Below are 13,857 nucleotides of genomic sequence, written 5' to 3' on the forward strand. Positions count from 1 at the left end.
TTCTTTTTTAACCTTTGGCTAGAATATGATGTCATGGGAGCCAGGAATTGTGAAGCAGTGTTACCAGATAGCTCCTCAGTTCCCACAAGATTTCATTTTTTTTCACAGCTTGTGCTTTGCTTTGTCTTTTAAATCAAAACTGACTTCCTTCATACTGATACAGAGGCTGGCAGTTAAAGAATCTCTTTCTGATGCTGTTCATTTAAAGTCAGCCTTTCAGTTTTGACATGATGTGATTACTAAAGATGAATATTTTAAGTCTGTGTTTTTTGATTGGTTTTACAGGTAATGTTTATAGCTGCTTCTTGAAAATAAGATGCAAGAGGAATTCAGAGTTGAGTGGGACTATACCATAGGGCACTTGAGCTTCTGAGCCTGTCACAGAATCTGGTTATCTGTTCTAAGAAATGAGTATGAGGCATGGTTGGATGGTAGGATTCCTGTGAGGCTGAGTTAACTTGTGTCTTGACAGTCCTCTTGAGAGCCATAGATTGGGAACATTATGTTAATATGAATAAAGTGCTATAGTCTTATCAAAATGAATCAGCTTCCTTTATTTAGGAGTGAAATACCGCAAAAATGAAAACCATTATCACAGAAATACTGATGTCTGATGTCTGTATAAGCCTCTAGGTTTCCATGTAGTATGTATGTTATTCTAGATTTTTATTAGTGATTTCATTCTATCTGACTGCAGGGAAGATGACAGTCATTCTGGTAATTACACAGAGAGGGAAGTAAGTGTTCTGGAATAAAAATGAGAGCTAAAAATGAAGATTCTGAATAGATGTGCCTTATCTTTAAGAAAAAGAAATCTGGAATTTTCATTTTCTTCTATCAACAATAAGCTTTTTCAGATGAAAACATCTGCTCTTTGCTGTAATATGCAATAGTAAATTCCTTCCCCCTTGCTTTCAGTGGATTGTCCTGTTTGTGAGGTTGCTATTCCGGAGGAATACATAAACAAACATCTGGATACCTGCTTGACAAGAGAAGAGAAGAAGGACTGCCTCAGAAGGTAAGAAGCAATTCTAAGAACTTGTATGTGCATGCAGACATTTTCCTGTGTTGCTTGAAATAAGGAATACTAGTTGATGGATTATAGTATTGTGTTTCTTCATTACCTGCTGTATAGACCATCCTGAAATCATTGTATAAATATGATCACAGTGATTTTTTCCCTCTCAAGAAAGTATGTGGATTGCCAGCAGTATTACTTTTTGGCTTTTAGTGGCAGGAAAACACCAGACAGTGTTTTAAATTATTCAACATGGAGAAAACTTAGCCTGTACGTTATTCTTGTCAGGTTTCTGTCACTGACATTAAAATTCCATTCAGTGAGTTATTCCCATTTTTCACTTGGTGAATGGATTGCTTCCCTCAATTCAGATATTCCAGAAGACAATTGCTTCACTAGCTGTCAAGTTAAAATAAAAATTGCACCTTACTCTGCTTACTGTGGTTCTTTTCAAGCTGCCCCAGTCAAGGTTGTTTCTTTAAGATCTCGATGTCCACAAGATTAATGCATGCCTTTAGCTTTATGCTTTCATCCTAGAATTTCTCATGGCTACCACAGTCACATCAGAAGCGTAGATTTCAGTTTGTTTTGCTTATGAGCATAAATTTAGGCTGTTAATATTTCTAACTGATCAGACTTAAGGACTCTGAGGGACTTTTAATGCACACTTGTATTTCCAGTTCCTCTGAACCTTCCTTGACTTAGAAAGTAGTTTTATGTTAAAGCTCGTTTTGCCCAGTGCTTAGAATGCAGTCTATAGGCTTAAGATCTTTAAAGGTGAATAAATGGTAAATTAATACTGAAATCTGATGCTACATCCTAATTTTCATTGGGATGTTTTTAGTGTTTTTTTTTCTATATTCTCAATGAATGGAAATAAAAGCCAGATCTTTCTTTGGTGTCAAGGCCATGTCCCTAACAGAAATTTAAATTTTGCTTATTTTATCTACTCTGCTTGGATATTAAGAACGTGTTATGCAAGATGCTTCTCCTTAGGGACCTGCTGTTGTGAGTTAAATGCTAGCTTTTGGCAATGTACTTGTTTTATGGCCGTGTTGTGCTGTTACTGAAACCCAAACATCTCTAGCTCTTTTCTGAGGAATTTTAGCTCTATTTATTCTCAAATTAGGAGCACATGGCATGCTATTTTAACAGTTGAGCAGCCTTTCAGTGAAACTGATAATTTAGTCCCAAAACCTGCACAGGAGTAATTACACCAGGTAAGTGCATGTTCACAAAGGACACACTGTGTTTCTTAAGAATTGGGGGAAAAAACCCACCAACATTAAGCTTCAAAACTGTTGTGAACTGTTCTCATGAAGCTCTCTGCTAGCAAAGTTGTTGTCACTCTTCTGGGTCATTCTGCTGGTGAATTTTAATATGTACATGTCTAAATGCTGTTCTTCTATAACAAATCATGTAAGTTGAAGATGAGTGAGGCAGTAGATGGATTTGGGCACCTTTGTACCTAGTTTAAGTGTATTTCTCCAGGAGGTGTAGGGAAGACTGAGCTAATTTGTGCAGAAGGAAACTGTCCTGCTAATATTAGATGACAAAAGTTGTAGTAGGACTTGAATTTTCTGTGGCAGTTTCCTGTAATTGAGATGTTTTCCCTAGCTGTGCCAAGAACGTTGAGTTCTGACATAAGGCAGTATGAAGGAGTAAATTTTGGTTTTAGATGTTACTCATCTGAGAACACTATTAGTTCTTTTTAATGTCACTTTCTGCATTACCAGATTACCCTTCTGTTAGATGGGAACTATAGATTTGCGTTCAGGTCTATGACTATCTTTCTCAAAGTAATTTTCCCAGAAAGCTGAAAAATCTCCTAATTCAAGTATTGGCTTGCAGTTTTAATGCTTTAAAACTTCACCAGCTGATTCAGCTAAGACATGGCCAGTATTTGGGTGGAAAACTTGTGTTTTAACAATCTGAATTCAGTACACCTCCTCTTGAACTTAGAGTAAATATAAGGCTTGATCCTAATGAAGGTGGACAATGCTGTGTTTGCTGATGTGATTCTGAAGCCTTTGCTGTAGATATTAAAAACTGAGCCTCGGGGCTAGTTACCTGTGTAGTTTTGCATCATTTCCTACAGAAAATCAGATGAGACCTATTGCTTTCTGCATGTTTGAAATATTCTTTGTGGTAGATGGAAAAGGTGTTCTGGTTTCTAGAGCTGTTGCCATTTCAGCTGTGATGTGCTGTGTCTGTCATGACTGAAGTGATTCTTTCAGGCATTTCTTGCCCAAAGTAGATGAAATACCTTGTAAACATGTAAATTAGTATTCTTATTTTCATAGTTTGTTTCCTTTTCCTTTTGCAGTTCTGCTCACAAAAGGAAGCCTATGTCTAAGGTTGTTTACAGCTTGCTCTCTGATCGTGATTTAAAGAAGAAGCTAAAGGAACATGGTCTGTCTACCCGTGGGACCCGACAACAGCTGATTAAAAGACACCAAGAATTTGTGCACATGTACAATGCTCAGTGTGATTCTCTAAATCCCAAATCAGGTAAGTTAGAAAGTCTAGGAAAGTTGTTACCACTGCAAGCTATTTGTATGCATTGCTTCTTCTGTTCTCAGGGTAGGAATAAGGCTGGTTTCTGTATCTGGGGAAAACTGGAGCTGGAAGAATTTATCTTGTATTAATCTTGGTTTATGCAATAAAAGGAAATGTAATGAAAGCCAGAAATGTGTGGCTGTACTCTGGAAGTATCCAGCAAGGATGTACATTTGTATTGAAGTTCTTTTGATACTTCCTGGTTTATTAACCCTGTTCTGAAATTCTGAAAAATTTTCTGTGTTTTTATTGACTTTCATGAGTGCCTCCAAACTAGACTTTGAGGCTTTTAGTCAAAAAATGAGAAGTGCCTGAAGTTCTTAGTGAGTGAATGGATTAGTAATTTATCTTTTGTTTTGAAGTTGTTCTCTTCTTCATCTACACTGAGACTTTCATATTTTTTATATGTTCATATTATTATTATTATTTCATGATTATACTTTCTTTTTTGTTGTTGTTGATTTAATTTCAAAATTAGATATCTTTTTGGAGATGACAGGTAACGGTAGAAAGAATTAACAGGAAAGTGTTTAATGTTTTGCTGTAGTTTATATCAGTTTGGGTGCTTGGCAGTATTTTTATACACTTAAACTCAGACTATATATAAATAGCTATATGGGATAAGGAGAATGTGGTTTAGTCTCTAATGTGAGTGCAATATAAACTTCCTTTAATCAGCCATCTATTATTTGCCTGTGCTTAGGCTTAATGCCTGAAAAATGCCAGGGCCGGAACAGGGAGGATAAGATCTGAGTAAGGTATTTTTGCTGCCTGGCTTTGTAGGCAATGTGGCCATATTTTAGATTTGGAGTAGCATGTATGAGATAGAGGGAGAACTGTCCCAGCTCCTCTTGTTGTATTGTTTTGTACAAGATGAATACATGCATCTCTTTTAAAGGTCTGGCATTTGTCATCTCAGTTCAGTTCTCCAGGCGATACAGCTGACACCAGAAATACACTGGTGCGTGTGGGTGAGAGACAGACACCAGATTTAGCTATATTATTTTTTATTTGATTAGAAGCTTTTGTCAAACAATCCTTTTAAAGGAATTTCTAGCAGGATAATGTTCTGATATTTGTCTCCTGGGAGCTGCACAGCCATTGGTGTCCTGGAGATTCTCATATAGATGGTATTGCATGTTCTGCACTGGTTTCAGGATGTTGCTTGCTGCCTGCTAGGTCTGTAGTTTAGGTCAGTCCTCCTGCTGGCAAGAGCTGGTCTCAGCTACTTCAGAAGTAGAGAGACGAGAAATATGCTCCTCACTCTCAGTTTGATCTCTTTTATTTTCATGTTTACGGAGACTAAAATCCTGCAGCACAAGTTCACCGCTTCTTCCAGAAGCTCTAAACAATTCTGAATGTTTCTCTATGTGTTGAAGGGCTCAGAAGCTACTGGGACCAGATAAATTTTTGTGGCAGTGGGATTGTCAGTAGCTGAATGAACAAGCAGGACAGCACAGTGAGCTGGGGGCCAAGGAGCTGCTCCTGCACAGCTGGGCTCAGCAGCAGACAGACACCACTGCAGGTGCACAGCTCAGCTTCACATCTGTTGTTTGATCATCTGCAACAGGAATAATTTGGGGCCAGCACCCTTGGAGAAGGCTGCCAGATTTAAACACATTAAACCTCACTTAATTCATCAGTTATTTAACAAATATGACAGTATAGGGGAGTATTTATTTCAAGTGAATATTAAAAGCTCATCTGTTAGCTTCGTGCGTAAGTGGTTTTGTATGTGATCAGGCAGTTGGAAATGCTGAATATCCATAACTTCTACTCTGGCATTTAGAAAGTAAAGTAGGTTTTTGGTGTTTAACTGCTTTACTAAACAGGCAGAACCACCAGATGCAGTGCTTTTTGGAAAACAGTCAGTCACCGAGGATTATAAATATGAATTTAGCAGCCAAACTGTAGGCTCCTGCTTTTTGAAATCCTGATTTCACTTGCCAGCTCTTGGTTTGGAATGTGGGAGCAAGCATATGAGAAAAGCGAGTCTGCAACCAACACTACTTGCTTTTTTTGTTTTGCTTCTTTAACCATTTTAAGAACTTGACTAAGGAGGTTAAGTGCTGCAGTGATTTAGGTGCCAAGTGTTACTGCTTAGCTTGTGCCGAAGTGCTTCCAAAAATAAACATGCTTTCAAAAATTATTTTCTAGGACTTCAGAAAGTCTCTGGGATGATAACCAGCACAGAGTTAACATTGTGTTTGCCTTCAGCAGTAATAGAAGTTTAGGAGTTTGTGGTTTAGGTCTGCAAGAACAGCACTTGCATCAGAATCTCAGTCATGCTAGGGTTTATGTTAAACTTGAAAATGTAGTTAAATGCTCTCAAAGAGTCTGTCCAAGTTCCCCCAGCAGCAGGAGTCGATGTACAGCAGGTCATGGAGGTGCTCTGTTGTCCGATGGCTGAACAGGAGTTGAGCAGTTTTGAAGGAGGGTGGAGTGGGCTGGTCTGGAGCCACTACAGCTCCAGGAGAGGGGAAAGGAAAAGCCATGGAGCTGGGGCTGCACTGCTGCTGTTAAGCAGCAGCAAGGTCAGCATGAGGAATGGATGCTGGTACAACTGAAGCCTCATGTCTGCTCAGGGTGTGCAAGGGTTGGCTTTGTGCAGAGCTGGTTGCTGTTAGTCCTTGAACGTGTTGGGAGACAATTCTTCACTTGATGCTGATGGTGAAGTAGCACCAAATTTCTTTGTGTTGTTCATCCAGGCCAGCTAAATGAAGTTCCACTATGTGTGACAATGTAGTGACTTAAATAATGCAAACTTTCTACTGAATTCTGGCTCAACACCTTCTTGTAAAGGGTGAATTATTAAACTTGCACTTAAGATGCAGACATGCATTTTCAGTGGTAGCAGTGAACTTGAGGTCACTAATAATATGAATAGCTGAGCTTCTGAGGAAGCACAGGTGCCAAATTCCTGGATTTTTAAACCAGTTTTGAACAGGTTTTGTACCTCCACAGCTAAATAAGCTTTTGTTCTCTGGCTACTTTGCTGTCTAGTGAAAGTGTTTGTTTTAATAAATACCCACCGCTACGTAGTAGTGTAGTGAAAATGGTTAAGTGTAGAAACAGATTTATAAAAGGGAATGCCAAAATAAGCTATGCAGGCTCCTGCATAGCTGCAGTTTTAGTTAAAATGTTAATACACAGTTGTATCTGTTTATATGCTTTTGATGTGTCCAACTTAATCATTAGGGTAGGTTGTAATTCATCTTTGAACTTGGACATAAGCCTGCAGACAGTTTCGTGTTGCCTTGGAAGGCAGTCCACGGAGGTAGAAGTAAGATAAACAGCAGATGTCATTGTTTTATCTTCCATTGAATGATACATTGCGAAATGAAAACTGTTTTTTCTAAAAGACGTACTAGAGTGAGATTCAGATGTGAATTGAAAAGACTACCTTTTCCCATGAATTTAATGCAAAGGAAATGGAACAGCCGCTCAGGAGGTGGCGGAGTGCCAGGCACTGGGAAGCACAGTAGGGCTGCTGCAAGGCACCTCGGCCAAGGCCATGGCTCCTGACTGTGCCTCCCAGTCCCGACTCTCCAGCACTGCCTCCAGTGCTCAGCTGCTACGGGTGGAAGTGTTTTCTCTGCACGAGCAAACTTCTGCTGAGCCCATGCTCAGTGGATTTGCTTGGGATGGGAGTCTGAGTTCACAGTTGGAGAGCTAATGCTGGTTTGTCTCTTTATGGCTAAAATTCGTGGTAGTTTCAGTCAGTGCTGTTACATCTTTTTATCTAAGAGCTCCTGTTTTACTGATCCTTTTCTTGTATTTTCAAACAGCTGCAGAAATCGTTAAAGAGCTGGAAAACAATGAGAAGATCCGGCTTCTGCTTGAATTGAATAAGCCTGGGGAAAGTGTAAGCTAATTATCTTTGTTTTCAGAGAGGGGGATGATTAGGAGATATTGCAGAGGGGTACTGAACGTTTGCCCATCACCTTATTATGGGAATTTCCTGATTCCCAGATTGTATGTTGTCATTCACATATACCATATTATAATCAGCATCATTTTCTCATACCACTCATTTGTCCTGGGCAGTTCTTTGCGTACTGCTGATGTTTCTATGCCCAAACCATTTAAGTAGGAACATTTTTTGATGGCAAAAAAAATTCTTGAGAAATGTTCCCCTTGGTGATATTGAAGGATTTTGACCCTCCATGGCAGTGTGGGGAATAGTTTGCTTCCTAGAATTCTCTAGGATTTAGATAGTAAATTCCTCACTTCCTTGTCGGCAATAGTGCCTGTTCTTTTCCCATGACATATGATACTTTTGTGACTTTTGGAGTATGTTTGTTGCATAGCATTAGGAAAGATTTTATGGTCCACACATGCTGGATGTTATCTGGGATGGCTGGGCTCAGGCCTGTTGACTTTGTGAAAGCAAAGCAAGGCAGCATGTATACGTACTTTAAATATAGATTACTGTCTGCGAATGAGATGGTAGGAGCTGGTGGGGGTAAAACAGCTGATCCTTCATCCAGTTTTAAGACTCTAGTTTCAAAATATACAGCATTATATTTTTGCTTCTGTAAATAAACACCTGTGTGTTTCCTATAGAGCTTGACCTTCACAAAGGACAAGACAGAGGAAGAAATAGATGAGATCCACTCTGACTATCGTAAGTAATAGCAAGTTTCACTTCATTTTGCTTTTAAATTCACCTCCTTCTTCGTTTGTACTCAGAGGTTCATGTGAACTGGGTTATCAGTTGGCTGGTTCTATACTTTGTTAAAACTTGAGCTTGCAGCATATGAATGTGTGTGTGTTAAATCACAAGAAAAAAAACAAAACAAAACCAAACACAAAACCCAACAAACCAACAACCAAAAAAAGCCCCAAACAAACAAAAAAATCCCTTGTTACCTAATGTTGAGTCCCTGTGAACAATGGCATGCCCTCCTGGGAATTTTCTCACCTTCAGGTTTGACACTTTTCTCCCTTTTTTTAGGTTCTGGGCACTCTATAGCATTTGCTCTGCAGGCTGTGAGCCCTCCAGGAGTACCAGCCTGGCTCAGGTGTAGCTGGACGACTGCAGAGAGAGGTGTCTCTGCTGACATGAAGTGTGCTGAGCTGGCAAGATGGGGCATTGGCTCATTGTCTTGCCTCTGCACTCACCACAGTAATACAGATAGTGGGTTTTCCCATTACGTGGGATATTCCCTCTTCCCCTACACTCTTAATGATAGGACACTGGTTTTATTTAAGATGCACCTGTATTCTGGGTGGTTGTTGGTCATCCCAAGTTCTCAACTCATCCATACTGCTAAAAAGTGTGTTTTAACTGAGCAAAAATGTTTTTTCCATACTGTATTTGTGTATTGTGATTCACAAATCATACAGGGTTTCACAGTGCTCCTCACATTCTCTCCCTTCCTTCATACCCCTCTCCACAAGCACTCAAATGTTTCTGCCTCCTCCCTGTCTGCTTTTCTACTTTCCCCTCCCATCCGTCCCTGTGATTTTGAAGCGATCTCTCAGGAAGAACACTCTGCTCATTTGGTTGACCTCTTCCCCTCCATTCTGTGCCAGTGACTGGGATTCAGTGTAAACTGGGTGATTTTGTTTGTTTGCTTGTTTGTTTTTTTATTGCTGTTTGTTTCATTTTTCACACTGAGTCCTCTATGTTTGTGCAAGAGATCAGGGCCTGTGTTGGCTATTAAAATTGCTTCTCCCCTGACAGAGTAACAGATTTGTTCTGGGAAGTATAACTGGAATAAATATGTAAAGGAAAGAAGAGAATATTTAAAGGAGAAAAGAGAATTAAAAATAAGAAAAATATCACAGGGAGAGCTGTAGTTCAGTGATACAATTTTGCTTGTTTTTTTTTTTTTTGGTGGGTTTTGGGCGTGTGTGTTGTGATTTGTGGTGTGGGTTTTTGTTACTGCTGTTTTTCCTTTTTAGTTTCCAGCAGAGAACTGATTCCAGTTTAACTTGACCGAGGGAAAGTGCAGTATTTTAAACTTTCTCCTTACTATGTGCTTAAACTTGAGAATTGTGTTTTCTCTCTCCATGGAGCCATCTAACCATCTTTATGGTCAGTTTAGAAGCAAACATCCTTGTGAGAGTTAAAGATTGCAGGACTTGTATCCTGTTGTAGTAATTTAGTACAGAAATGGCTAATGGAAACCGATTTTTACAGATGATTTCCCGACCTTTCTTTGTGTGTTTGTACATCGGGGTTTAAATAGAATTACTTTGTACTTAGCTCTCTAGTGGTGTTTTATTAGTCACAATTTCTTTCCTGTTGTTTCCCACTCATTTCGCTTCACCTGTGCTCTGCTTGCACCCTCAGACATGGTAGTTTGCCATGTAATGTTAAACCAGTATTCAGTAGGTTTTAAACTTATCTGCTTTCAGCCACAGAGGAGCAAAGCAATGAAGGGACAACTTGTTCTGATTATACTTAAGGGTATTTAAATCTGCAATACTCTCATATTTCCTGTGTTTCCTTGTGTTGCTTCAGGCATATAAATTATTCCATAATGCAGCTAGATTTAGCCTTGTTGATTTTATTTGTGTTTCTGTGAGGGCTAAATAAGGGCCTAAATCTTTAGAAAATTTTTTCCCTTCCTTTTTCTTGCTGTTGCTGAGAATATATATATTTTTTAAGTGTACATGTGCTGTTTGTTGTTTTTAATCTTAAGCATTCACCTCTAATTCCAAGTAACTGGTTAGTAATTATTCTCTTGCCATGCAGAAATTTCTAGCAGTAAAATTAAATAACTCAAAAAGTAAAATAATTTTAAAAGTGTTAATCCCAGGTTGGTTATTTTTCCATGCAAGGCTTTCATAGTTCTGTAAAGCACAAATCTGAAGCTCGATGCCTGCAGGATGCTCTGCATCTGAGCGCATTCCTATCTGTTACTGCTCTGCTTCTTAGCGTACTGTAAATGTGGAAGGTGAGTCTGAACAAAAGCTGTTGGAGGAAGGTACCTGAAATCACAGTCAGCTGTGAGCAGGCTTCTCATCCTTCTTCCCACTGATGAATGTTTGGGAGCAGGAGGGTGAAGGAGCGGCCATGGGGATGTGCTGCTTGGTACAGTGCCTGCACAGCTTTTTATAGGGCAGCACTGTCACCAGACATCCTACACAAGAGACCCTCTTAACTCCATTGTTTTCACATATTGGATGTGCACAAATTCCTCCTAAGGCTGGATCCCTGGTTGCATTCTTGTTGGAGCCTTGCAAACAATCGCATTATACGCCTGGGGTGGGGTGTGGAAACAGGAGCCCATCAGTCAGGATGCTGCTTTTGTTTTCTTGACCTATTATACACATTTGGAAACAAGAAGGTATTAAATGCCATCTTAATTTTTCAAAACCAGTATTTTATTCAGTTTATATTATTAAAAGGATATGGCTTCAAAAGCAGCAGGATCTTGATGTGACTAAATTAGCCTCAGGCAGCTTAATCGAGCACTTTAAAGTAAAAGAGGAAAAAGAGAAGATAGAAACATGTTTTAGTTGGAACATATGGTTTTAAAATTAATAAAAAGTGATGACCAAAGAAGTCAGTGTTAACTACTGTCAGCAAATTATTTCTAATAAAAGCAATAGGGAAGAAATCGTAAGCATGAAGAAAGAACTGGGTATTGAAATTAGAGGACAGGAAGAAATTAAAAGAACTCTTATCAAATGCCATTTTTTTCAGTGTAGCACAGATGGACTTTAAAAAGCTTTATTAAACAATGTAGGGTTTTTTCCTTTTAATTTACTACAGTTGCACCCTAGGTCCCCAGTTCACGGCTGAATTCATGAATGAGTTAACACTAGCATAAATTCTGAATTAAAAATATAAACCCAACCATATACGTTTTGTTCTCTATTTCCATCTGAAACACACCACACACTGGAAGGTATGTAACAGCCTTGTTGAAATTCGAGATAACAGAAGCTGTGATGGGAAAACTTATTTATTTTTCCTTTCTTTACACTTTTCCAAATCTTTACAGTTTTCAAGGCTCTTGGAAAATTGCAGATTACACTGTTGAGGTGGGTTTTGTTGTTTGTTTGATTTTGGGGGTTTTATTTTCCATTTTGGTATGTGAGGTGTTCCTGAAATACCCATTAATATTTTGGCTTGATGAACCTGGGGCTGGTTTACATGCTCACGGGAAGCTCTGCTGGAACAATCGCCAGAGTCTGTGCCTGGAAGGTACAATTAAGTTCGCTGGCCCCTGCAATGGCTTTCTTCTGCTCCATGGGAACTCAGTGCCGCCCTGTTTGGTGTCAGCCTCCTTCTGCTTTTTTCATGGTCAGACCTCTGTCTAAAGAGTTAAAAAAATCCACAGGAAAAGAAGTACATTTGATAAAAAAGTTGCTTTTTCTGCTTATAAATCTTTCATTTTTCCATGCGATTCAGAGGCTTATTGACTTATATGTTGCATTTTAAATATTTGTAATTATATCTGTGGTTGTTTTATTATTGAAATGCCTGTAATTTTATGAAATGTGTATGGTATGTCATGTCAGCACAGCAGTGATTCACAGTGCATCTGAATAGTGCCTTGTTTTGCCAGGACATTTCATTTTTACTTGAAAAGCTTTGTACTTACACCAGAACACAAAACAACAACAAAAAGTGATACTGGAAAAACTGAAGTGCCAAAGGAATTCGGTAATGAATGTGCAGCAGTTCAGACATGAGCATCTGGGACAAGAAATGTACTTTTATTAAAGAACTTGTTGACCTTATGTGGCATTTTCAGCTACTCAGCGCAAGGGAGTCAGTTTTAGATCTGTTTCCTTCTGTGGGGCAGAACTTGATATGATTTTTGTCTTTGCTTTCCTCTGCTCCCATCAGTGCAGCAGGACACAGATCAGGGTTAGATGTGCCATACTCCATGCAGTGCTCTGTGAGAGGTGTCCAATCCTAATGTTGGCCGTGCCGAGTGGGATGCTGATTTGCTTTGCTGATTTTTGCTCTTGGCACCTGTGGGATGGGGAGGAAGCTGGTGTGTGCACCCTCAGTACAATGGGCTGCAGTGTCGCAGTCAGGGGCAGAGTGGCCCAGTTTGCCCATCGCTAGCCCTTGGCTCTCATTTGTCCTGAGCATTCCCATTCACTTTTCTGCCCATCCTCTCTGCTGTGGTTTACCTTAATCTTTCCTGCAAGTATAACTTGAGCAGCATGCATGTGGCTTCTACAGAGCAGAGACTTTCAGTTATGTGTATGGAAAGAAAGAAAACGGGCTGTGTGTGTGCAGTGGGTTCTACACTATGCGGTGTACTCGTCTCGGGAGCTGTTTGTTTAGTCCATCACTGTGTTGCAATTGCCAGGAAGATTTCCTTGCCCGTGGCAGAGGAGGGAGGCATGTTGGCCATGGCCACTGCGTTGAGTCCTGCTTCCTGCAAGGATGGATTGGAAAATGCTCTGACTGGGAGCTCTCATGTCTCTGTGAGCTAGTTTACTGGGTCTGTTGTGAGAGGCAGTGTGGAGCCCACAAGGGCCATGGTGCTTTACTTCTCATGCTGTTACAGTTGCTTTGCCCCAGGGACATTTTGGATGTCCACTGGGCCTTCCTGCCTCTGGCATGGAAAACATTATGAACACTTTTTTGGTAGGCAAAAAATTGAGCTAAAGGTTTTATCTGAAATACTTTATTTGTCTCAAAAGGGCAAATCTGTCAGAGTGGCTTTTGTTGAAAGTCCTTCCAAAGAAAAGAAATTCACGTTTGCTGCCTTCACCATAACGTATCAGTATAAAGCCATGTATATGGACTGGTGGGCTTCCCTGCTGTACTAGCAGTGGGTAGCAACAGTCTAATACGCTTCTTCCATAGAAGTTGCGGCATTCTGTAGAGAAAACAGCATGTTCCCTTGGTGCCCAGGGTTAGGTAATCCACATTGTCTGACTAAGGAGACCGGGTGTTTTCCCAGCCTGAGTAAAGAATTTGAAGTATCTAGATTAAAAAACAACATTGCTTTGGCTGAATACCAGAGAATTGCTTAAAACATACGAAGTGGTTGAAAAGTGCAGGGTATTTGCAGTGTTAACTGTGATTTAGAGGACCTGAATCAAAGCAGTGTAATAAGCATGACACAAAAGCTTTTGATATTGTTTTACTGCAGAGATGGGGGAAAAAACCCAGAGCAACTTTAAAGCCATTTGCAGAGCAGTTGTGAGTTAGATTTTGATCTTTCTCTCTAGCAGAGGGCTCCTCACAGGACTACCAAGCAAACAGAGTTCTTCTGAGCAAAAATTCAGCTTTCATCTGTGTAAGTGTTCTTGACTACTGGGTAACTTTGTAAAAGCACAGACACAGATTCTGA

At 39.8% G+C, this 13,857-nt stretch overlaps 1 protein-coding gene across 1 annotated transcript in view; it reads left to right on the forward strand.

Annotated features, from left to right (window-relative positions):
* Nucleotides 1-13,857, forward strand: part of RAD18 (RAD18 E3 ubiquitin protein ligase) — a 58,582-nt gene that overhangs the window by 15,061 nt on the left and 29,664 nt on the right. Inside the window, exons 6-9 of the mRNA XM_062610787.1 lie at nt 919-1,018; nt 3,345-3,529; nt 7,366-7,442; nt 8,144-8,204. Of these exons, the coding sequence (XP_062466771.1) occupies nt 919-1,018; nt 3,345-3,529; nt 7,366-7,442; nt 8,144-8,204 (423 nt within the window). The remainder of the gene's footprint in view (nt 1-918; nt 1,019-3,344; nt 3,530-7,365; nt 7,443-8,143; nt 8,205-13,857) is intronic.

The sequence above is a fragment of the Pezoporus occidentalis genome, unplaced genomic scaffold (assembly GCF_034315485.1).
Source record: "Pezoporus occidentalis ecotype Australia unplaced genomic scaffold, CSIRO_AGI_Poc_V1 ctg149, whole genome shotgun sequence".
Lineage (NCBI taxonomy): Eukaryota > Metazoa > Chordata > Aves > Psittaciformes > Psittacidae > Pezoporus > Pezoporus occidentalis.